Genomic DNA, 23,275 nt, shown 5'->3' on the forward strand with positions numbered 1-23,275 from the left:
AAACAAAATATAAGTATGTAATATAAAATGTAAGAATTTATTTTCCATGGAAATTTACAAAACAATTACGATCTTTTTGAAGGCACAAATGCACCTTATGACTTCGAATCGAGACAGCAAGGTGAACAGACGTATTTAATACGAGTTCCAAAGCTATCGATTTTAAAAAAGTAAAACACATTAAGTATTTAGTTAATTAGTTTTTATTGAATAAAAACAGTGTGATAATCAAGATCAACGTTTGAATCTGCAAAAATCAGTAAGTAAACAAAGTTTGTTTACATACATTTAAGCGTTGATTCAATAACCCAAATAGATCCGCAACGCATATGGAAAGAAACGTGCAACCCAAAAAATTAAAATTTCATCAAGAATCAGCGACTCTAGTGGATATTTCAGGAAACAACTAGTTACGAATTTGCGCTTATACGAGAATGATCGTAGAAAGAGGTGATGTTACCCTTAGATTAACGAAACCGTAGATATAACATCGACAAGTGCGCAGCCTGTCCGTTTCCCCTTAATCCCCACTCCTTCATCCTGCCAATCAAAATAGCAGACAGAGTATACCCCTCCAGCACGGTCCGCCGGCAACGACTTGTTCACTATTTTAAATTTTTTACGTTAAATTGTGTGATTTTGTGTATTCAGTTTTCGGCTGTGTTAGTGTCTTTTTTTATAAAATACCACGGTGTATAATTAAGAACTATATTTATCATTCAACTGCAAATTGTGTGAAAGACAAAAAGTCAGCTAACCTATTTAGGTAAGTTTAAAATATTCTATTTGTAATATTGTATTCATTAGTAGCCATATTTGTACCGAGGGGAAGTGTTCGACGCTGTACTTCAGAACCGGACTTTTAAATTTTAAAAACTGCAATTTGTTTTGAGTGGTGATCTCAGATTAATGAGTGGTGATATTTAATTTCGCTTAACGTCATCATTTTGATACTTCTACGGTTTATTTGAAAGTGACATAAATTAAAGTATTTATCAATTATAAAAACCATTACATCCTTCTTATATAGATACTATTTTTTTTTTTGTAATTTTCGGTGAGGTAGTTGCTATCAATAGTTAGTTAATGTAACTCGTTTTAGTTTCTCTGCATCTAAAGAAATACGAGAGGCATGGATATTTTTTTCCAATATAGAGGGAAAAGAACTACCAAAAATCCCTCGTATGTGATTTGCATTTTACTGAAGATTCGTTGGACAGAGAAAAATCGCCGTTTAAAATGTATCTAACGAAAAATGCTGTACTCACTAAGGGGTGCCTACAATAAATCAATTTTAAATCCATATGCATGCAATATAACTTATTGAAGTCTTTAAACTATTATATATTTTTAGAATCAACCAATTTTAAGAAATACTGCAATGCGTGAAGAACATAATGTAGAAATATCTACATATCCGTACCTACCGGAACCTAAAAAACAGGTAAATTTTATGCTAACCGGTCTAGCTAACTGACTAAGTTGAACTTACTGAATTTTGTAACATTTGTTATAATATAGCATTTTTTCAGAAACTCTTATTTAACGCACAAAAACCTAGTGGAAGTTCTAACATTACAGAAACAACGCCAACAAGTTCACCTAAATCAAAAAAAGAACAAGTACGTTTTTACTACTTAAAAATAAATAGATATATAGGGTATTAAAGTTGTAAAATAAAAATATATTTTTTTTTAATTTTACGCAAAAATTATTTGTTTTGGTTTTAAATTGGATAATTCATTGTCTTTTAATGACCATTTTAATTACATATTAAAAAAGATTTCTAAAAAATTATACTTTTTTTCAAGAATATCTAAAAATTTGTCAACTGCAACTAAAATTACAGTTTTTAATGCGATTATTCAACCTCACTTCGATTTTTGCTCGTCAGTTATTTTTCTCTTCAATTTAAATCAATCGGCCCAGTTGCAAAAATCACAAAATCGTGGAATGAGAATCATTATTGGTGGAAACAGATATACACCTATAGCAACAATGCTTAGCATGCTGCAGTGGGTTTTAGTTCAACAAAGGGACTTTTACCTTACAATGTTGTTCATTTATAAAATTCTAAATAATTTGGCCTCTGCTTACTTTTGTGAGTTTATTACACGGAATTGTGATATTCACAATTACCCTACTCGAGGTAAGTGCAATTTACACATTGTGAAAACAAAAAGGACAGCTTCAAGAAACTCTTTGTTGTTTAAGGGTTTTGATCTTTTTAATAAGCTTCCTCAAACAGTTAAAAGTTGTTCATCTATACAAATGTTTAAAAGCAAATTAATGGACCATATTAAAAGCACCAATAGTTAGGTAGTTGTTTTGTTGTCATGTTTTATGTTATATATTATTGTTTTATATTTTTTAATAAGTGTAGATACTATATTTTAAGTGTAATTGTTATTTTTATCATATATGAATGTTATAAATTGATTAATTTTGTATGTATTAGGGCTTTCCCTATTTTTGAATCAATAAACTTTTTCTTCTTCATGTATCTATCTCTTGAAGCTTTGAAATGTTTCACTAACAATATCTCTATTGTAGAACAATTTCTTCTTCGATTCCATTTTTCAATTTTTGATTTGGTATGTCACTTGTCAATAATAATCGATTCGAACCGATGAGCGTTTCGACAATTATTTTGATTATTTCGGACATTGTACAGTTTGGGGGTATTGGCATTTCGTCGTAAGCATTACGCCCTCTAGCGGCTATTGCAGTAACCGAGCTAAGAGCCATTATTTATTTACTTTCACGTTGAAGGCATAGTGTTTTGGTGTCATTTGGAGATTTTGTTTGTTTATTTGATAGTGTATGTACTGTATTTTTATTTTTGTTGTTTCGCGTTGAAGCTAAATTGTGTTTTCGTGTTTTTCGAGTTCTTTAGTACTTTATTTTGGCTCTAAAAATGAATTACTATTGTTGTGTTCCCGATTGTAATTCTTGGGTTAAAAGGAACCCAGAATTAAGTTTTCATCTTTTTCCAAAACCAAAGAAAACAAATGTTATTATTGAAACCAAATTGGGCAGTAAGGAGCTTGTCGACAGAAGGAAAGTTTGGATTCAAAGGCTCAAAATTGGGAAGAAAGTTTCAGACTATATGAGAGTCTGTTCTTTGCACTTTAAAGCAACAGATTTTCTTCAAAAAGGTATGTTTTTTAAAATTAGTATGATTGGCCAGTAATTTTTTTTTCTGATTTTAGAAAGAGTAAAACGCAGGACTTTAAAGTGTCAAGCAATACCTAGTCAGAAGCTTCCATTGGAGGTACACAATACAGAGCCAGGACCATCCTCTAGATATATAAGGACAGCTGCTAAACAAAGAATGACCACAACTGTTGCTCCAAGTTTAATTGCTTGTGAAGATTGTGAGGATGAAGATGATCAAGAGGTAGCAGAAATCTTAATTGGTTTAAGAAATACTGTACAGAATAGCACTCTTTCATCAAAAGATGCAGCTGTTCAAGTGAACACTCCAAAAGTGCTTACATTGTATGAAATTATAGATAATGACATTAAATTAAAAAACTTTACTGGTGTACATAACTTCTCTATGTTTAATTGTATAGTAAATATGATTGAAAATTATATTAAGGACAAACGAGTTCATAGGTTAAACATTCGACAGCGGATAATGTTAGTTCTTACAAAATTTAAATTAAATTTGACTTATGCCACTTTGGGTTCTTTGTTTGGTATTTCAGCTGACTTAACAAAAACTTACATTTATGAATTAATACCTATCTTGAGCCACAATTTACGGCCATTGGTGTTTTTTCCCACCAAAGAAGAAATTCTTATTAACATGCCAGTTTGTTTTGCTGCTTTTCAAAATGTTAGGCTAATTTTAGACTGTACTGAAATTTATGTACAGACTCCAAAGTGTCTGTGTTGCCGAATACGATTTTATTCTCAATATAAATCCCATTTAACAATTAAGTTTATGACTGGTGTTTCACCTGGTGGGTTCATAACTTATGTCAGTAATGCATATGGAGGAAGAACATCAGACAAAGTGATATTTGAAGAGAGCAATGTAATCTCTTTATTAGATTCTGGCAGAGATGCAGTTATGGTAGATAAAGGTTTTCTTATTGATGATAGTTGTAGGTTATATAATATACAATTAATTAGACCTCCCTTTTTAAGAAAAAAATCCCAATTAACTACTGAGGAAGCTATCTTAAATGCCAAAATTGCATCAGCTAGAGTTCACATTGAACGAGTTAATCAAAGATTAAAAATTTTTAAAGTTCTTAGTGGAAAGTTAAGTTTTGCTTATGTTCCATTAGTTAATGATATATTTACAATCATATGTGCAATAACAAATATATCAGCTCCAATTTTATCTGATGGAAAATTTTTGGAGACATAATGTATATTAATTTTATAATTCTCTTCCACTTCCGTTGGCCCTTTTCTTGACAGAGTGCATTATAAGATGCATGTATTTCAAAAGTTCATTTTACCATCATATTTGATTTTAAATTTGTTTATTTGGCAATGCCTGCTTCAGTGCACGTTTCTTGAGTTAATATCTATTCTTCAAAACCTACTTTTAAATTTTGTGGTTACTAGCTTTTATGAATTTTGTTTAAATGCAAATAATTTTTTTAAATCACATTCCGGGTACAGTATGACTTCATATATGGTTGAACCAAGGCAATTACATGAAATTAGGTACGACCAAACAGCTCACTGTCCTGAATATTCAATTAAAGGAAGATGTAGGAATTATAGTGGTGCACAAATATGTCTGGCAAATGTAGAGTATAGAATAGAAATATGCTTTATTATCACTGAAAATTTTACAATTTACGGACAAAGTTTACAAAAAGTCAAAAAAATAACAATAACAATTAAAATTTACTAAAATTATATAAATCATCAATATCCCAATATACAATCAAAAATATATATATATATATATATAATATGGTAGCTAATTATAATTTATTCTCTTTCAGCCCTGAAGAAGCCGAATTAATTATCTTTGATGAAAACGTTCGGCGAAACAATTGATACTCATTAGAATCTTTCTTGCAGATTTCCCCAATATTTAAGAGTTTAGTATAATATATATATATATATATATATATATATATATATATATATATATATATATATATATATATATATATATATATATATATATATATATATATATATAGTCAATATCAAAATATACAATCCATTACAAAATTTAACTAAACTGAAAATTGAATAATAAAACCTTGCGAACTAAAGTGAACTGATGCATGTGATACCCAAATATATATATATATATATATATATATATATATATATATATATATATATATATATATATATATATATATATATACTTTAGTTGCTTGTACCTAAATGTACTGTAATTTTTTAGTTATTCGTTAAGAAACTATTCCACTGAATGATATGGTCTTCAGATTGATAGGATTTTGTCAATTTACGAAACTTAAGGAAAGGAGTTGTAGATTTAAGTACCAAACTTGGAGATGGTTGTATAATTTTTTGACGAATATAATATAGATTTCTTTACTAACTCAGTGGACGGGATCAGTAAATACACATCAAAGGTTGAATTTCTGATGGAGTAGTCATGATTAGGTCTTGACGAAAAAACATTTAGGTGTTAACGAATTAAGCGAAAAGTTTCTAAGATATATAAAGAGGGAAGAGTTAAAATCCTGTGATTGTTGAAGTAGCTTCTGCAATGTTTTATTCTACTGAGGCCAAACAGATACAGTATTGCTCCTTTTTGTCATTTAAAGATAATATCAGATTGGGCAGCTGTACTAGAACCCCAAAAAGGAAGGCCATATTGAAGATGAGACTTGAGCAAAGAAAAATAGGTTGTACATGTAGTACAGAAAACAGCATCACTGGTACATTTATTAGATAAAAAGCTGAACTGTCTTTGTGATAAAATTTTATCTATCTATCTATTTTATCAGACTATGTATCAAAGTCTTTAATATGTAAAAAGGTATATATTTTACTGTCAATATACTGTAGAGATATTTAATAAATAAATAAAAATAACATGTATTTTATTTTTTACACAGATGGTGTACCATATTTTTTAAATAATTATGTTTTATTTTTGACAACATGTTGAAGCAAAATTCAAAATCGAAATCGATTTCCATTATTAAAACGCTGTTGTCAAAAGATGCAAAAACTACAAATGCAGTTTTCAACAAATTCAAAACAGCCATTCCCATTTGTATTTGCCCATAATATTTGTGATTTTTTTTTATTGTGTATTTTCCATCTATTTGTACATTGTATCTGGAATTTTTTATTGCTTCCAAAATCGTCTTGGTTTTTCCTAAAAAAAGTTAATAGTATAAAACCCATTTTAGTTAGTGGGAATCAAGCCAAAATGAGTATAAGCTTACCTGCAAATATACATTTTATTTCCAACAAGTAGAGAGGTTGGTCACCAAAAAAAATTATTCCATCAGGTGAATAACTTAGCCACCTATTTGATGAGGAAATTACCATGCCACATTCCATCACATCCATCTTTGAAATTTTCATATACATTTCTCTTGCTGTACCCTCAAATTTTAAACCATGCTTAACATATTTATTATTTAACTGAGGTGGGTAAAAGTATTTAAATGCTTTGGTTTTCCAATCTTTATTTGAATATGTAAATATTTCATAACATCTACTACCAGTGATTCGGAGTTTTCTATATTTTTTCCACTCATTGGAATTTTGAGGTATATTGATGACAAGATCTAGATCATCCTCAAGAAAACTAGATATTTTCTCCATGCAACAATTTTTAACGGAAACTACCTCAACTGCAGACAAATACAGCATTATAACTGACTGACAAGCATTATCTAATACTGCTCTAAATCGACAATTATTGGGTAATATATTTTTACATGGATGAATACCACTTGATGTTGAAGGCAAATTTCTCCTACCCTCTCTAAAAAGTAATGGTTTTAAAATTTTCATTTATAAAGAAAAAGGCATACTAACCTGTGTTTTGCAATAGCTGAAAGTGGAAGATTGTCACAGAAGAAGTTTCTGATTGCGACTTCATCTACTGGTAATCTAGTAGACCTATCTTTAAAATATGGCATATCTTTAAAACATGGCATTTCACTTACAGGCATTGGTTTGTATTTATCTTCTGCAATTTGCTTGTGTGAAATCCATGAACACTGCATTTGTGTTTGTGAAATCTTTTCCATTAATTCCACATCTTCCCTAAAACAATATTAATGTAAAATCAAAAATTATCCTTGTATGATTGCACTTATTTTTATAAATTTACATACCTTATACATTTAACAAGAACAGCAGAGACATGTTTACATTTTCCACTATTTCCTGCTTTACATGAACATGACATTTCGCAAATGTTCACACCACTAGTTAAAGATAGGGTTCCTTTAATTTCGTGGGGATTGGACTTGACTGAGCTGGACTGAAGGCATAAACCATATATTTTGATGGTGTGATCAGAACTTTCCTCCAATTTTCCAGTCAAAATAAGATGGCCAGAGTTTAAAACTTGTTCTCCTTCTACAACACATCTTGAATTTTCAGTAACACCCAAAAACTTCATATATTCTAGGATACTTAACTTCATGACTAAAAAATAGAACTTTAACAATAATAGTTACAATCTTTGGCGTACACTTACTTAAGATATTTTTTTCTTATGTAAAGTTCACTAAAATAAAACTTATAACAAATGGTCTATTAATCAGTACGAACAAAACTACTCAAAAACACATAAAACTAACACAATCGCAATATACAAGACAAGATGTAAACAATTATAATGGCTCTTAGCTCGGTTCAAATTCATACCGCATTGGCGCTGCGATCTTAATCAGAATAGTCAATAATGCTAGAAGTGTACAATAATTTGTGTACAATGTTTGTAGGATTGTCCAATTTCGGGCTTTGCTCGTAACATATATATATATATATATATATATATATATATATATATATATATATATATATATATATATATATATATATATATATATATATATAATCACTAATATCTGTAAAACATTCGAATACTGTACTTTAAATTAACTCATATTAAAATGAAAAAGAATTTGTTTCGAAACTATCTTACCGATTTAACTCATATTAGTTTTAGTTATTGTTTTAAATAAATTATTTAATAATTAAATCACCGTTATTTCATTACTCCAAAATTGTCCTAAGTACGTACCTGTCACTCCTCCCACCCATTAGCCCTAACGTGAAATATTTGGCAGGCTTTGCGCATCTGTTTCTTGCCTGAACGTTATATCTATGGTTTCTTTAATCTAAGATGTTACCTCCCCTATCGTTCCCTACCACAACCAATTTACGGTAGTACTTACTACGAACGAAGTGTAGTGAGTTAGAGAACTAAACACCACACCAGCGTTATCTGAATTATGATTTCTAAGAAATATGTCTGTGAAGCATTTAGCAATTCGCGAACAGTTTGAATTTATTTTGTCAATATTATATTTTGTATACAGATACGATAAAGATCGAACTGCAATGAAAATTATTTGATATGTAATTTAGAATGTTAACAATTATAAAAACAAAGGGTACCTGATCTAATTTTGTTGTGACTATAATTAATTAATAATTAACTTTTTTATAAAGAAAATTTTGCGGACAGATAATATTTTAGATTCATTCAAAACAAAAAAGGGCTTTTTTAATTTTTCTCTTAAGCTGATCGTTTTTAAGTTATAAACAATTTAAAACTGAAAAAATAACGAGGGATGATGATCTTCAAGGCTTAGAATCATAAGTTTCACTTCATTTTTGAAATTTTAAAGTACCTAAATTCAAGCTCACATTATTTTATCCCGTCTTGATAAGTATTTTGGACTTTCATTTGAAATAATTGTTTTTTACTTGTTAATGTAGCCCAGCCCGATCGCCTGTCTTTCCACAAGGAACCTTCCTCATTACCAATTAAAAAATATTTGCAAAAATGCAAAACATGGCAAACATTCTTATCTTGACTTGATAGAAAAAATTTCGAAAGTTTGTACTTGATGATTACAAAATTAATATTTTTGCTTGTGTTTTTGAGCCTTGAAAATCGAAATCTTTCGTTTTTTCTTTTAGTTTTAAATTATTTAAAACTCGAAAACGATCAACTTCAGAGAACAATTACAAAAGACCTTTTTTGTTTCGAATGATAAAAAAACCTAAAATAATACCTGCCCAAGCTTGATTTTTATTATACTTATAAAAAAATGTTATTTTTAATAATTTGTAATTATTTATATTCAAAACTCATCTCAGGCACACATCGTTTCTCATAATTTTGTTAACATACTGAATTACATATCAAATAATTTTTAGTCCTTAAAAATATCGGTACAGTTCTACATTATATCGGATCCTCTACTATTGACGTGCGATTTTCTTTAAATGTGTAGGAATTTTCGTAATAAAGAAGAGACATTAGGCTAGAGTGTATTGTAGTATATTTTTAATTTTTTTTTTTTTTGATAGCACTTTACAAAAACTTTTAAAAACATTGTATTATTTTTTTTCTGAAAAACCAAAAACTGCAATAGAAAAATATTTACAGTTATGGTACCATAACTGTAAAAGAGGTACAGTAAAACCTCCCTTAACCGAAACCTTTTTAACCGAAACATCGTTTAACCGAAACGGCTGACAATTTCAATAATTTCGTCAATAAAAAGTAAATGTTTGTGGCAAAACGTAAACAATTCCGTTAATTTCACTCACCAATTGATGTCTATGTGTGTTGGGAAATCACAAAAACCAAGAGCTGTAAAAGATATTTCCGAAAAGGCATTTTAAGGTATAGAAGCCAAAAAAGTTCATGGATGTCGACCACTTTATTTTTAGAATGGTTTGAAAATGAATTCGTCTCAAGTGTAAAATCCTTTTTAAAATCAAAAACCCTTCTCATCTAAGCATTGTTGCTTGTTGACAAATTAAACCTTTTATTAAAAATTTGCCGGGACATGACGAAATTAACTAAGAAGAGATACGTGACTGGTTGGCAGCTGATGACTCAGAACGTGAATTCATCGACCAGGACATCATTGATATGGTTCTTTATTAAGACAACCTGAGCATATCAGATGACGACCCAAGAGGCAACAGGCAGCACAAGACCGTCGACGAGATTTTCAATGCTTTAGAGGAAAGAATTTTATACAGTAGGCCTAATTAGTTAGGGACACGACTAGATTCTTAATTTTTGTTGTCATTACATAAAGTTTTGTCCTTTTCAGATTGCTTTACGTTTCGTCGAACAATCGAATGAGGCAAACTCATGACGTTCTGCAAATTAACGATGGAGGGAGAGACAAACATCGTTGTCAAACGAAAACGCAAAAAAAAATAGCCAGATTTCTTTAAAAAAGCATGTTAAACTTGTTCATTTTTTTAATACCAATACTTTGATCAAGAATATTATAAAAAACAATGTTATTTTTAACCGAAATTCTTGTTATCCGAAACGGCCTCCCCCCCAATTATTTCGGTTAACGGAGATTTTACTGTATATTCGAAAAAATAATCTCTGTTACCCAGAAACACATAAGCGTACACAAATACATTATAATAACCGAAATTTACATTAACAGTTGTTAAATTTTTCATCAGTATGTAATATGTCTTAAAATATATTTTTAATTTTTTTTGATAACACTTTACAAAATATTTTTAAAATATTATATTTTTTATTGAAAAATCAGAAACTACAATAGAAAAATCTTTTACGTTTATGGTGTATTTGAAAAACATGAAATTTTCAAAACTGTAAAGCCATTACTCAGAAACAAATGAGCGAGAACAAATTTACATATTTATTTGATCAATTTTTATATAATTAGGATGTAATACTGGAATACATTTTCAATTTTTTTTTGATAACACTTATCTAACAATTTTAAAAACATCAAATTTATTTCATTTCATTCATAAAACCAAAAACTACAATAGACATATCTTTTACATGTTATGATACATGAATGCAAACATTTTTTTGCATTCAACTCCTTTTATACATATATAAAAATAAAAATTTATATTTTCATTAAAATATTGATTTAATTCTTAATTTACTTACTATTTCTATTACAGGTCAAATGTTTATATACAGCAAACGATGCGCCATATACCTGTATGCCTAATTCTTTTTCTCTTTCTGCTCTCTCTTAAATATAGCATTACATACAGTCCATCTAATGTACTTACCGTTGCACGTCATTATCATTGACAGAGATCGAAGTTGACATAGTTACCAAAGTATAAAAAAATCCTGAATCCATTTTAAATCAAATAGGTTACATAATTATTGCAAAAGTGGATTATACAACAAAACAAATTAATATTTAATGTAAATAAATAGAAACAAAACAAGAGTTAAAAAATAATCTTGTTAAAAACAATTTGAGCTGTTTGTATGCGTCGTATAAAGATGTAAAATGGAATACATAGATTTTTATTTTATGTAAAATATAAAATAAAAAGTGTCACCACCGCAAGTGTCAAATAAGTGTTACCAATTTATGCCAAAGTATCACCTTCGTTCGATTACAGTTACAGTTTGTTCCGAACAAATGTTCTTCATAAAAACGCTTTATAATGCGTTTATACAAATTAAATGAAAACATATTGTGTATTTCTTTAAGTTAACATTAATAGAAATCTTTAAATATTATTTCTACGTGTCAGTGGCGTACCCAGAAGTGGTTTTGGGGGTTAAACCCCCTCCGGACCCTATTTCGACACTGTTACTCACACTGGTGAAATTCCATTCCACTTGATATTAATTTTTAACCATGACTATATTGAAATTCTTAGAAGGAATAAAGAAAGATATTTAACGGTACTTTTAGGGGTACGAGCCCTGCACTACCTGCCTACATAATTTGGATATTACCAGTCAGTTCATAACAAGCTATTACCAAAGTCGGTCGCAAAATCTCGTAAGCTAAACTCGCTATATATAGCTCGCAAATACTCTCTTCGCTTATATATCATATGTATTTGTAACTAAGTAGTTACACTCGCATCGCATTATTCATAGAAATTATCAAGTAAATCATTTATAGTAACCAGTGTTTTCTGAATCCGCAGTTATAGTTTTTATATAAACAGTTGATCTATTCAAACTAGCAGAGTTGCCAGTAGTTCGCTTTAAACATAGAAACGACATTCCGCTAAGCAATTCTATTTGTAATTATATATAATAGTGAAAATAGCCTCAGTGAAAAGTGTAGTGAGATATCCCATATCACAGTGTTTTCGGAGGGTTATCAGAAATTACTATTTAATCTTAGCATTAAAGATAAGTTAGTGTTTAATCTGTTTTTCATTCCAGCCCCTGGGCTGGTGGTCCTTCTGCCTTTAATTCTTTAAACGAGCCTGTTTCCATTCCATTTTTTGGTCCTTCGAGCCGGATTAACCCAAGTATTATAATTCATATAACTTTTTTCCGAAAAATAGAACTTTAAACACAAACTTTCTGCAAATCTAAGACTTAAGTGCGCGCCGGCAACATTGTGAGACAAGGGTGGCGATCGTGACGTGCAGTTCCAGCCGCCTGTAAGGAGCTTAGCCGATTCTACGAAGGACAAGGAATTTGAAAAGCTGACGCCCCCATACCCAGCTTGAGTGGTAAAAATTCCAAGGAACTATATTTTCGTATTTACATATTTTAAGAAGCAATAAGACTTTCTCTATTAATTTCGATAAGACGTTCGCATTTTTCATGTTCGCATTTTAAATATTTACATAGATATTTATTTTAATACTGTCTTAATTATATAATGCCAATAGTGTTATATTTTTTATAGTTTAATTACGTAATTATTTTGGTAAAGAATTTATTTTGATTCGTATTTTAATCTGATTAAATAATTTGAAATGGCCACTAATAATACAGTAATTTTAAAAAATCAGCGCAGTAGCTGTAAGGCCCAACTAACACGGATAGAAAAATTTGTAAAGTCGCAAGTAGATAACCCTCATTTAGTTAAAATCAAATATGAAAATTTATCCGAAAACTATAAAAAATATCAACAAATTAAGTTAAAAGATTCAGATTCAGTGACGTCCGATACTGAGGAAGATGAGTCCGTATATGAGAGATTTGAACTCGCGTTAGCCCAATTGCAGGAATTAATTGAAAATTTGTCTACATCTAATAAAATAGTTGATAGTGTTTCAAATATAAAGTTGCCTGATATTAATATAAGACCGTTTTCTGGGGATCCACAAGAATGGATGTCCTTCTTTGATTTATTTTCTTCGCTTGTATTGAACAATCCCAAATTAAAATCAGATAGTGAAAAGTTCTACTATCTCAAAAGTTTACTTAGAGGGCAACCGCTTAGCTTAATAGAATCTCTACCCGTTACAAATCAGAACTTGGATGTCGCTATTTCAACGCTAAAAAATAATTATGAAGATAAGAATAAGTTATTAAATTCTCTGTATCAGACGTTACTGGATCAAAAGCATATAAATAAATGTAATGCTAGCGAAATACGGAATTTCTATGTTACGAGTAAAAAAACACTGGATTTAATAAAAAATCTTAGACTATCTGCTCAAGTTACCTTTGAGACGCTTCTCGTATTTTTGCTAGAGAAAAAACTGGACTTTCAAAGTCGACGAGCTTTTGAAAGTGAACGAGATTTAACCGCACTCCCCTCGGTTGATATATTTTTTGAATTTTTAAAAAAGCGCTATACAATACTGGAAAACTTAAATATGTTCGATGGTAGCTCAAAACCCGGTAATAGTTTTAGTAGAAACTCACATAAAGATTCTCCCAAGGTAAACTTTCACGCGAAGGTGTCTGATTCGACTACGAGAAACAGTAGTTCCAATGGTAAATATTGTAGTTATTGCAATGAGCGATCGCATTCCACATATGTGTGTACAAAATTCTTAAAATTATCGCCGCAAGAGAGACATCGATTTGTCAAATCAAAATCTCTTTGTTTTAATTGTCTGTCAAATATGCATATCTTGTCGAGTTGCAAATCCTTGTCTAGATGTCAGTCCTGTGGCAGGGATCATCATTCGCTCATTCATTTAGAAACTAATTCGTCGCGAGTTGGAACTCAAAGGGTTCAAAATGTATCACAAAATAGTCAATCTCGTGAGACATAATGGGAACAGAATTAACGGTTCTACTAGGGACGCTCATTTGTCCAATCCATCTCTAACACAAAATAGTAATTTTCTTACTCAAAATTCGCCCGCTAATTTATTGGTATCCGACACAAATATTGCTAGTAATCAAGGTTGTTCATCTATAGGTACTACTAATTTATCCGCCCTTAGTAAAAATAATTGCCAAATCCTTTTACCTACCGCTCAGGCAAAAGTATATTCAAGAACGGGTAAACCATTTTCTGTCAAATTAATTTTAGATTCAGGAAGTCGGCAAAGTTTCATATCGAAAGACTTAGCAAATCGATTGCAGTATCTCACTAGAACGCAAAAATTATCCATTTCCGGTCTAGGAAACAATGGCCTTGTTCAATCAAATGAAATTTTAGATATTGTGTTACACTCCAAAATTAATCCTTATCAACAATTTGATGCTTCTTGCTCAGTAATAGATCGAATTACTGAGCGATTACCGCAAATCGCTTTAAACCCTCATGGTTTAAAAATACCCGATCATCTAATACACGAGCTGGCCGATCCTCATTTTTGGGAACCCAGCAATATTGATATATTAATAGGTGCTGATCTTTATTTTAGCATAGTAAAAGGCGACCTTACTTCACTAGGTCATAATCAACCCACGCTTCTAGAAACTGCATTCGGCTATGTAGTTGCAGGGCCAGTTCCTAATTTAAGCCACCAAAATGGCAATTATCGTGTCCCAACAACACATTCTTTTTTATCTGTTCAGGACGAAAATAATCTAACCGTAGGTTCCGACGGTGGAGAAAAAGATATATGTTCAATTTTGGAAAAATTCTGGGAATTAGAGGAACTTCCCTCGCGATGTTCTCGTTCTGAAGAGGAAGAAATGGCCGAAACGCTCTTCGCCGTTACTACTAAAATTTTAGAGTCAGGTCGATATCAAGTTGAAATGCCGCTTGCTTGTTCAGGAGTAAAACAATTGGGTGATTCATTTACCATCGCAAAAAGACGATTTCTCACACTAGAGAAAAAATTTTTCAAAGACCATAGTTTTTTCAGAGAATACAAAAAGACAATAGAAGAGTATTTATCCTTAGAACACGCAAAGGTCATACCGCTTACACTCACTAATTGTTTAAATGAACATAAATATTTTATCCCCCATAGAGCTGTTATTAAGGAGGGAGTTTCGTCCACTAAATTTCGTGTAGTATTTGATTTTTCCGCAAAATCCAGCTCCGGATTTTCTTTGAACGAGTTGACTCTCAAAGGGTTTCAAGTACAAGACAACCTTTTTGATATATTGTGTCGATTTCGGACTTATAAATTTGTTTTGACCGCAGACATCAATAAAATGTATCGCATGATAGAAATGTGTCCGCATCATCGATATTTACAAAATATTCTCTGGAGGGACTCACCCCCAGAAGATTTCAAGTGTATTGAATTATCTCGCGTTAGTTTCGGTCAAAATTGCTCTCCATTTCTAGCTACTAGAGTTATTAAGGACATAGCCCTTAGGAACTCCCAAGCACCACTCGCATCTAAAGCTTTATTAAAGCAAACATATATGGATGATATCCTAGGAGGAACCGATAAGTTTCACGAACTTAGACAGCTTTATTCAGAATTAAATGCTGTTTTAAATAAACACGGATTTAATCTTCACAAGTGGTGCTCGAACGTACCATCTTTTTTGCAAGAAATTTCGCAATCTGATACAGCAGAGTTTGATTTGAGTTTAGAGGAAGCGCCATACAAAATTTTAGGATTAAAATGGAACCCAATAATAGATACGATAAAAATATCCGCGAATACTTCGATTGACCTGGAACCAATAACTAAGCGACGAGTTCTTAGTTGCATTAGCTCCTGTTATGACCCGCTTGGGATAGTTAATCCCTTAATTGTTAACGGTAAACTACTCATGCAAGAAATTTGGAAACTAAGGGTAAATTGGGATGACATAATCACCGATCCAGTGATATTTAAACAATGGAAAACGTTCTTAACTACCCTCGCTAAAGTAAATAATATTGAAATACCTCGTTTTATTTTTGTAAACAAAAAAATCACCAAAATTGATATCCACGGTTTCTGTGATGCAAGCCTAACCGCTTTTGGGGCTTGCATCTATCTTGTTGCCCAATATAGTGACAACTCATTGTCTAGTAATTTAATTACCGCTAAGTCTCGTGTTGCTCCACTCAAAAATAAACTCACTATTCCAAAGTTGGAATTATGTGCAATGGAACTACTTTCCAAACTAGTTCATCAAATGATATCTATTTTAAACGATCGCGTTACAATCGATACGATAAATTATTGGTCCGATTCACAGATTGCACTTAGCTGGATAAAAAATCCCGCAAACAGTTACATGACATTTGTAGCCAATCGCGTCTCTACAATTCAAAGCTTAAGTATGATTTCTATGTGGAGACATATTCGGTCTCATTTGAATCCTGCAGATATGCTAACTCGCGGCAATTTCGACGAAAACATGCTAGATTTTTGGCTACATGGCCCTGAGTTCCTGCGAATGTATAGTTTTGATTTCGATAATTTTAATTCGTTTTCCCCTGTTGAAAATCTTCCCGAAATTAAAAAGATTTCTCTTGTAATCTCAGATAAGGTGGAGAACTCGTGGACAACAATGTTCGCATGCTTTTCCAAATTTTCCAAGCTACAACATTCAGTAGCTTATGTTTTTCGGTTCATTTACAATTTAAAAAATAAACAAACAAAAATGTTAGGTCCTTTAACGGTCGATGAACTCTCGCATGCGCATATGTTCATTGTACGCCAAATTCAGTCAGAAAACTTTTCTAAAGAATTTTTACTTTTGACAAGCAATAAACCCATAGATAACAAACAATTGCTATCGCTTAATCCCTTCATCGACAAAACTGGTATCTTAAGAGTAGGTGGTAGACTTCAGAATGCAACGATTGATGACAGTCAAAAATTTCCAATTCTCTTGCCCGCTAATAATCGTGTAGTTTCTCTCTTAATAAAAAGAGAACATTGCCGACTGGGACATACTGGTCCCCAAAATGTTCTCGGTAATTGAAGACTACGACACTGGCCGCTCAGCGGCCTAAAACAAGTTAAAAGAATTATAAAGCAGTGTTTAACGTGCTACCGCTTTAACGCACATACTGCTTCTCAAATTATGGCTCCGCTTCCTATAGATAGGGTACAGAATACTCGTGTTTTTAGTAAAACCGGTGTAGACTTTGCTGGACCCGTGTATATTCGTTCTTCCCGCTTACGCAAAGCTCCAAATTTAAAATGTTATATTGCCTTGTTTGTCTGCATGGCTACCAAAGCCATACATATTGAATTGGTCAGTGATCTGACCACTAATTCATTTCTAGCATCTCTAAAACGGTTTATTTCACGGCGAGGAAATCCGCAAATAATTTTTAGTGATAACGGAACCAATTTCGTTGGCGCTAATAATCAGCTTCGTGACTTATATGATTTTTTTAAGTCTCAATCAAATTTCGATAACATACGCTCCTATTTAGATCAAAACGAAATACGTTGGAAGTTTATTCCACCCCGCTCTCCCCATTGGGGTGGATTGTGGGAATCTGCTATTAAGAGTGCTAAATATCATTTAGTTCGCTTGGTTGGAAACTCACGGTTCACATTCGAAGAGATGTATACTATTCTAACTCAGATAGAAGCTGTGTTAAATTCTCGCCCACTATATCCGCTGTCAAATGATCCTAATGATCTGCAGCCGCTAACCCCAGGACATTTTTTAATAGGCAGTTCTTTGACTGCATATCCTGATTTTGATTTAACGTGTACAAATACCAATCGACTAACTGCTTGGCAACAATGTCAGCAAATCCAACAATCCTTTTGGAAGCGTTGGTCAGTCGATTATCTAAATCATTTCATTGCCTAATATTCAGGTTAATGATTTAGTCTTAGTGAAGAGTGAGGACACAATCCCATTGCGCTGGCCTCTTGGACGAGTAATTGCCACTATACCCGGCAAAGACGGTAAAGTAAGAGTTGTACGATTAAAAACTGCTGATGGAGAATATACGCGTTCTATCACCAAAGTTATCGTGTTACCTATAGGCGATAAAGTTAGTTGTTAGATAATAGACTGTTCTTGTATATAACTTAGGTTTAGTTAAATATTTAGTTGTTAGCCTATTTGTTCGCCGCCGCCCCCCAGAATGGTGAAATTCCATTCCACTTGATATTAATTTTTAACCATGACGATATTGAAATTCTTAGAAGGAATAAAGAAAGATATTTAACGGTACTTTTAGGGGTACGAGCCCTGCACTACCTGCCTACATAATTTGGATATTACCAGTCAGTTCATAACAAGCTATTACCAAAGTCGGTCGCAAAATCTCGTAAGCTAAACTCGCTATATATAGCTCGCAAATACTCTCTTCGCTTATATATCATATGTATTTGTAACTAAGTAGTTACACTCTCATCGCATTATTCATAGAAATTATCAAGTAAATCATTTATAGTAACCAGTGTTTTCTGAATCCGCAGTTATAGTTTTTATATAAACAGTTGATCTATTCAAACTAGCAGAGTTGACAGTAGTTCGCTTTAAACATAGAAACGACATTCCGCTAAGCAATTCTATTTGTAATTATATATAATAGTGAAAATAGCCTCAGTGAAAAGTGTAGTGAGATATCCCATATCACAGTGTTTTCGGACGGTTATCAGAAATTACTATTTAATCTTAGCATTAAAGATAAGTTAGTGTTTAATCTGTTTTTCATTCCAGCCCCTGGGCTGGTGGTCCTTCTGCCTTTAATTCTTTAAACGAGCCTGTTTCCATTCCACACACATTTTAAGGACTCAAAAGTAACATCATGAAAAGAATTTCGGTGACCAACCAAACCCCCCCCCCCCCCCCCGAGGCAAATTCTAGGTGCGCTACTGCTACGCGTATATAATAAAATATGTCTAGTGGCTGTAACGCCAGTGTACGCGGCAAAGTGATTCTAAAAACGAACACACCTACCGCCTAAATATTTCGTGTTAGTATCATGTGACCTCACGGGCTGTGACGCGGATGACGTGCAACGGTAAGTAAATTAGATGAAGTATATGTAATAATTGTGCAGATTGACTCCCATATAAATTTGTAACGACGAACGCGTGTATAGTATAGAAGTATAACTTTTACCGGCAATCCCACTGGACTGCCACACTACCCTACACTACAATCCCACTACACTGCCACCCGTTTTTTTCTGATAATTTAAAAACTACAATAGAAAAATCTTTTACAGTACATAATGATATATTTAAATACTAAGAAATTCTCAAAACTATAATATTTGTTACCCAGAAACACATAAGCGTGCACAAAATAAATTATATTAACCCAAATTTACATACAGTTAGTTGTTCAATTTTTTATGTTATTAGCATAGCATGTAATATAATAATATATTTATGTTTAATTTTTTTTGATAACACTTACAAAAACTTTTAAAAATATTCTATTTTTTTCTGAAAAACCAAAAACTACAATAGGAAAATCTTTTACAGTTATGGTATATTTGAAAAATATGGGATTCTCAAACTGTATTTTCTGTTACCCATAAAAACATAAGCGTGCACAAATAAAATTATATTAATACAAAGGGTCTTGTCGGTTAATATAGTAAAAGATGCCTCCAGCGATATTCGAAAAATAAAAATAACACGCCGTTCTACTTAAAAAGTATTCGACCAAAAATTTTTTAGACTTCTAGCCCCACCAACAAAGTCCTAAAAAATTAAAACGTGTTTTTTAGTTTTTTGATGATATCATCGATTCTGATAATCGTAAAAACGTCTTCTTTATTTCATTTTGTAGAATTTTTTTATTGCCTATAGTATAGTATATTTTTCTTAGTATCGGTTTTTATTATAGTATAGTATATTTTAAAATAATATATTATTTATTGGTTATCATATTATCTCTGCGATTTTTTTCAGATTTTTATAGGATGAGCATCATGGTCAAAATAATGAAAAATCATTTTTCGGTATTTTCTTTAACCGTTTTGACTCCTGATACAATTTTAAAATCATTAACGGCCTTAATTTTCTTCGAAAAACGTTCTATTTTTTTTTTCTGAAAAACCATAAACTACAATAGAAATATGTTTTACGGTTATGGTATATCCGAAAAATAAGAAATTCTAAAAACTGTAATTTCCGTTACCCAGAAGCACATAAGTTTGCACAAATAAATTATAATATCCGAAATTTACATACACAGCTGCTCAATTTTTATATAAACATGTAATATTGAAATATATTTTTTGTAGCATTTTACAAAAACTTTTAAAAACGTCCTATTTTTTCTGAATACCCAAAAACTACAATTGAAAAATCTCTTACAGTTATGATATTGTTACGAACATACTTTTGGCATGGCCCAGGTAACGGTTGCATTGTATCTCTAATACTCTTCGAGAACATTCGCGATGTATCGAGTGCGAGAGAGAATAACCGGTCACGTAGGCGAATTAGAGGTGGGACAACGCCAGAATATTCTAGAACATAGTAACTTTGTTATATATATGTAACGTTTTTAGGAGTGAGTTTAGTTGATAAGAGAGTACCGAACTGTAAAGTTATAAATAAATATATGTATATAAATTCGAACCGCTCGTTTTATTTAATCTCGCTACAGTTGGTGTTCCGGTGTGAGTAAAAAAAAAAATAAATTCAGCAGTGACTTTTGAAAAAGACTTTTGAACTTTTGAAAAGTATTGTTCGTCGGGAACATCCGCGTAGATCGGTAGTGATCTTTGTACGAAAGAACGTTTAAAAAGTACGTGTTGTAGCAAAATACTGGGGTGTGTAGGAGGAGAGAGGTATAAGAAGAGTGGTCTATATATATGGGATAAAATAGATAACAATTAAGTAAAGAAGTATGAAAAAAAAAAATATTGAACGGAATGGGGCTAGGCTAGCAATGTAGGCAAGAGAATGACCACTAGAAACTCAAGGATGGATACGGTCAATTTGCATGCCTTTTAAAGACAGTAAATCAGGAAAATATGTATGATGGATAGAAAAGAAGATATGAAAAATAAATATATATAATAAAAATTAACAAAGAAAACAAATTGAGGGCGCCAGAAGAGGGATAATACTCTAAAAAGAGTAACAGTCACTCTTCCAGGTATCGTATACTGCTTATATTAATTAAAGTTGATTTAATAAACAAAAATGCTGTAAATGTAAAAAGGTAAGGAAATATTAATAAAAAATTATATGCAAAACAAATTCAAGTTTATTAAATATAACTTCTTAGATTTTGACAATCTCTAAGTTACCAAAAAGTATATGAAAATTTCACAATATAATATTTAAAAAAAAATGTTGAAAACAACTATAATAAAAACTTGAAAACTACACAGAATAACTCTGATATAGAGTGTACAACCTACATCTAGGTTAAAAAACAACCTTAAAAAAAATAATGCTAACGTTGGAAGAACGTATAGCCAAGTAAATATATTATACTAACCTACAATATGACCAACAATATTGTTAAACACCTCTAAATTCAAATATAAACAAAGTAATATATATAAATGGGAACAAGCCAAGTTAAACAATTGAAACGGTCTATTATCCTGAAGGGATAATAGCCAGAGTTAATAACGCAAGATGAAATATAAAAAAATTAGTTAAGTAAACACATAATGAAATAATTAAAGTTAATAATGAAATAAATGGTTAATACAAAAAAACAATGGAAGATAATCTCTGGGTAGAATTTGAGCTCAAACTTACCGATACCTTACACCAAGGGGAGTTATATTAATTTATATATATATATATATATATATATATATATATATATATATATATAATGTTATAAAAAAAAACTATAACTGGTGAAACAAGATATATATATATAGTTCTGAATCAAAAACCAACTGTCCTCCTAGGTGAAACAGTTGTCTGGAAGGATACTCCCGAATGGCTTCGGTGTCCCAGCGAAGTCCTCCTTGAGGTCCGAAATTAGCACGGAGCTGGTGCTAATTGGCTCAGTTCCAATGATTACGGTCCTGCCCTACCTCTAGGTGCAGGCTGGAGAAAAAATGAGAGTGGAGTAGACAATACTCCCTGGCTTGTCCCAATGACCCTGATTCTAATAGAGTTGAAGTGGTACTCTCCCTCGGATGTTCTGAGGGAAATTTATAATTCCATGGTAGGTGGCTGAAAACAATTCCCCGTTACTTCTAATCTCAACATTGATAAAAAGAAATCAAAGAAGAAGTGAGGAAAGTTTCTTTCAGCATAAGAAACCGGAGCAAAAAGATAATTATAGTAGATAAAAAAAACCCATCCAATCGGATGTAGCGTGACCTTGCTTCACATAGAGTAAAAATATAATGGCCTTGAACAAAATACTATATTAAAATATGAAATAATAAATCTGAATAATAGGATATGGATAAAATACTCTAATGTTCATTAAAATATCTGTGGAAATTGTAATAGATGTTAAAGATTTACGGAAAATTCAGAATTTTAATCAGATTCATGCCAGAATGATTGTAAGCGGCCATACTATGCTTGAATTCGTGACCCAAGGTCATTCTGAATACCATAAGGATGTGGGAACAAAAAGTTAGTTTTTATAAAATAAAATAAATTATTATTTACCAGATAGCTACTTAATTCCGTGCTAGAAATTTAACTTCAGTCTCCCGAGTTTCCGAAAACACCGTCAATTAAATGATTACGGTTATACTTAAAATATTTAACTTCTTGAAGTGAAGGAAATTCTATGCATTAATTGGATTTTCTTTCGCTAACTACCACCTTTGTACCACTTCAAACTCTCGATCAAAAGTGAATTTTAATTCACAGTTAATTAACCAAGTTAACTAAGAGCCAGTTTCCACTTCCCCCTCATCTCCTGTCATCTCTCTGGTTCGCAATGGTACCAAATTAGATCAGAGTGACAACTTAAATTATTAAAAATACACACTTAATGGGCAAATGAACACTTAAAGTTAGGCAACCCATACTACATCTCTGAAATTATTTTAATATCAATACAGTATAAGTAACGACTGTTACATTC

The 23,275-nt window shown here is 31.6% G+C and overlaps 3 protein-coding genes and 1 long non-coding RNA gene across 4 annotated transcripts; 3 read left to right on the plus strand and 1 right to left on the minus strand.

The window, feature by feature from the left end:
- The first annotated feature begins 514 nt into the window (after positions 1-514).
- LOC140439737 (uncharacterized) lies at positions 515-1,643 on the plus strand. The gene is made up of 3 exons (XR_011950713.1): positions 515-766; positions 1,355-1,444; positions 1,533-1,643. It is a non-coding gene; the product is annotated as an uncharacterized lncRNA (long non-coding RNA).
- Positions 1,644-2,779: 1,136 nt separating this feature from the next.
- On the plus strand, positions 2,780-6,299 carry LOC140451661 (uncharacterized). Its single transcript, XM_072545506.1, has 3 exons — positions 2,780-3,158; positions 3,213-5,074; positions 5,393-6,299. The coding sequence occupies exons 1-2, from the start codon at positions 2,918-2,920 to the stop codon at positions 4,382-4,384; spliced, it is 1,413 nt and encodes a 470-aa protein (XP_072401607.1). The 5' UTR covers positions 2,780-2,917; the 3' UTR covers positions 4,385-5,074; positions 5,393-6,299.
- On the minus strand, positions 6,060-8,328 carry LOC140451667 (uncharacterized). The gene is made up of 5 exons (XM_072545513.1): positions 7,682-8,328; positions 7,314-7,629; positions 7,012-7,242; positions 6,411-6,958; positions 6,060-6,340 (listed from the first exon to the last, which is right to left on the minus strand). The coding sequence occupies exons 2-5, from the start codon at positions 7,625-7,627 to the stop codon at positions 6,060-6,062; spliced, it is 1,374 nt and encodes a 457-aa protein (XP_072401614.1). The 5' UTR covers positions 7,628-7,629; positions 7,682-8,328.
- Positions 8,329-14,146: 5,818 nt separating this feature from the next.
- On the plus strand, positions 14,147-17,242 carry LOC140433964 (uncharacterized). Its single transcript, XM_072521936.1, has one exon. The coding sequence runs from the start codon at positions 14,147-14,149 to the stop codon at positions 17,240-17,242; it is 3,096 nt and encodes a 1,031-aa protein (XP_072378037.1).
- The last annotated feature ends 6,033 nt before the right edge of the window (positions 17,243-23,275 follow it).

This window comes from Diabrotica undecimpunctata, chromosome 1 (genome assembly GCF_040954645.1).
Source record: "Diabrotica undecimpunctata isolate CICGRU chromosome 1, icDiaUnde3, whole genome shotgun sequence".
NCBI classification, from domain to species: domain Eukaryota; kingdom Metazoa; phylum Arthropoda; class Insecta; order Coleoptera; family Chrysomelidae; genus Diabrotica; species Diabrotica undecimpunctata.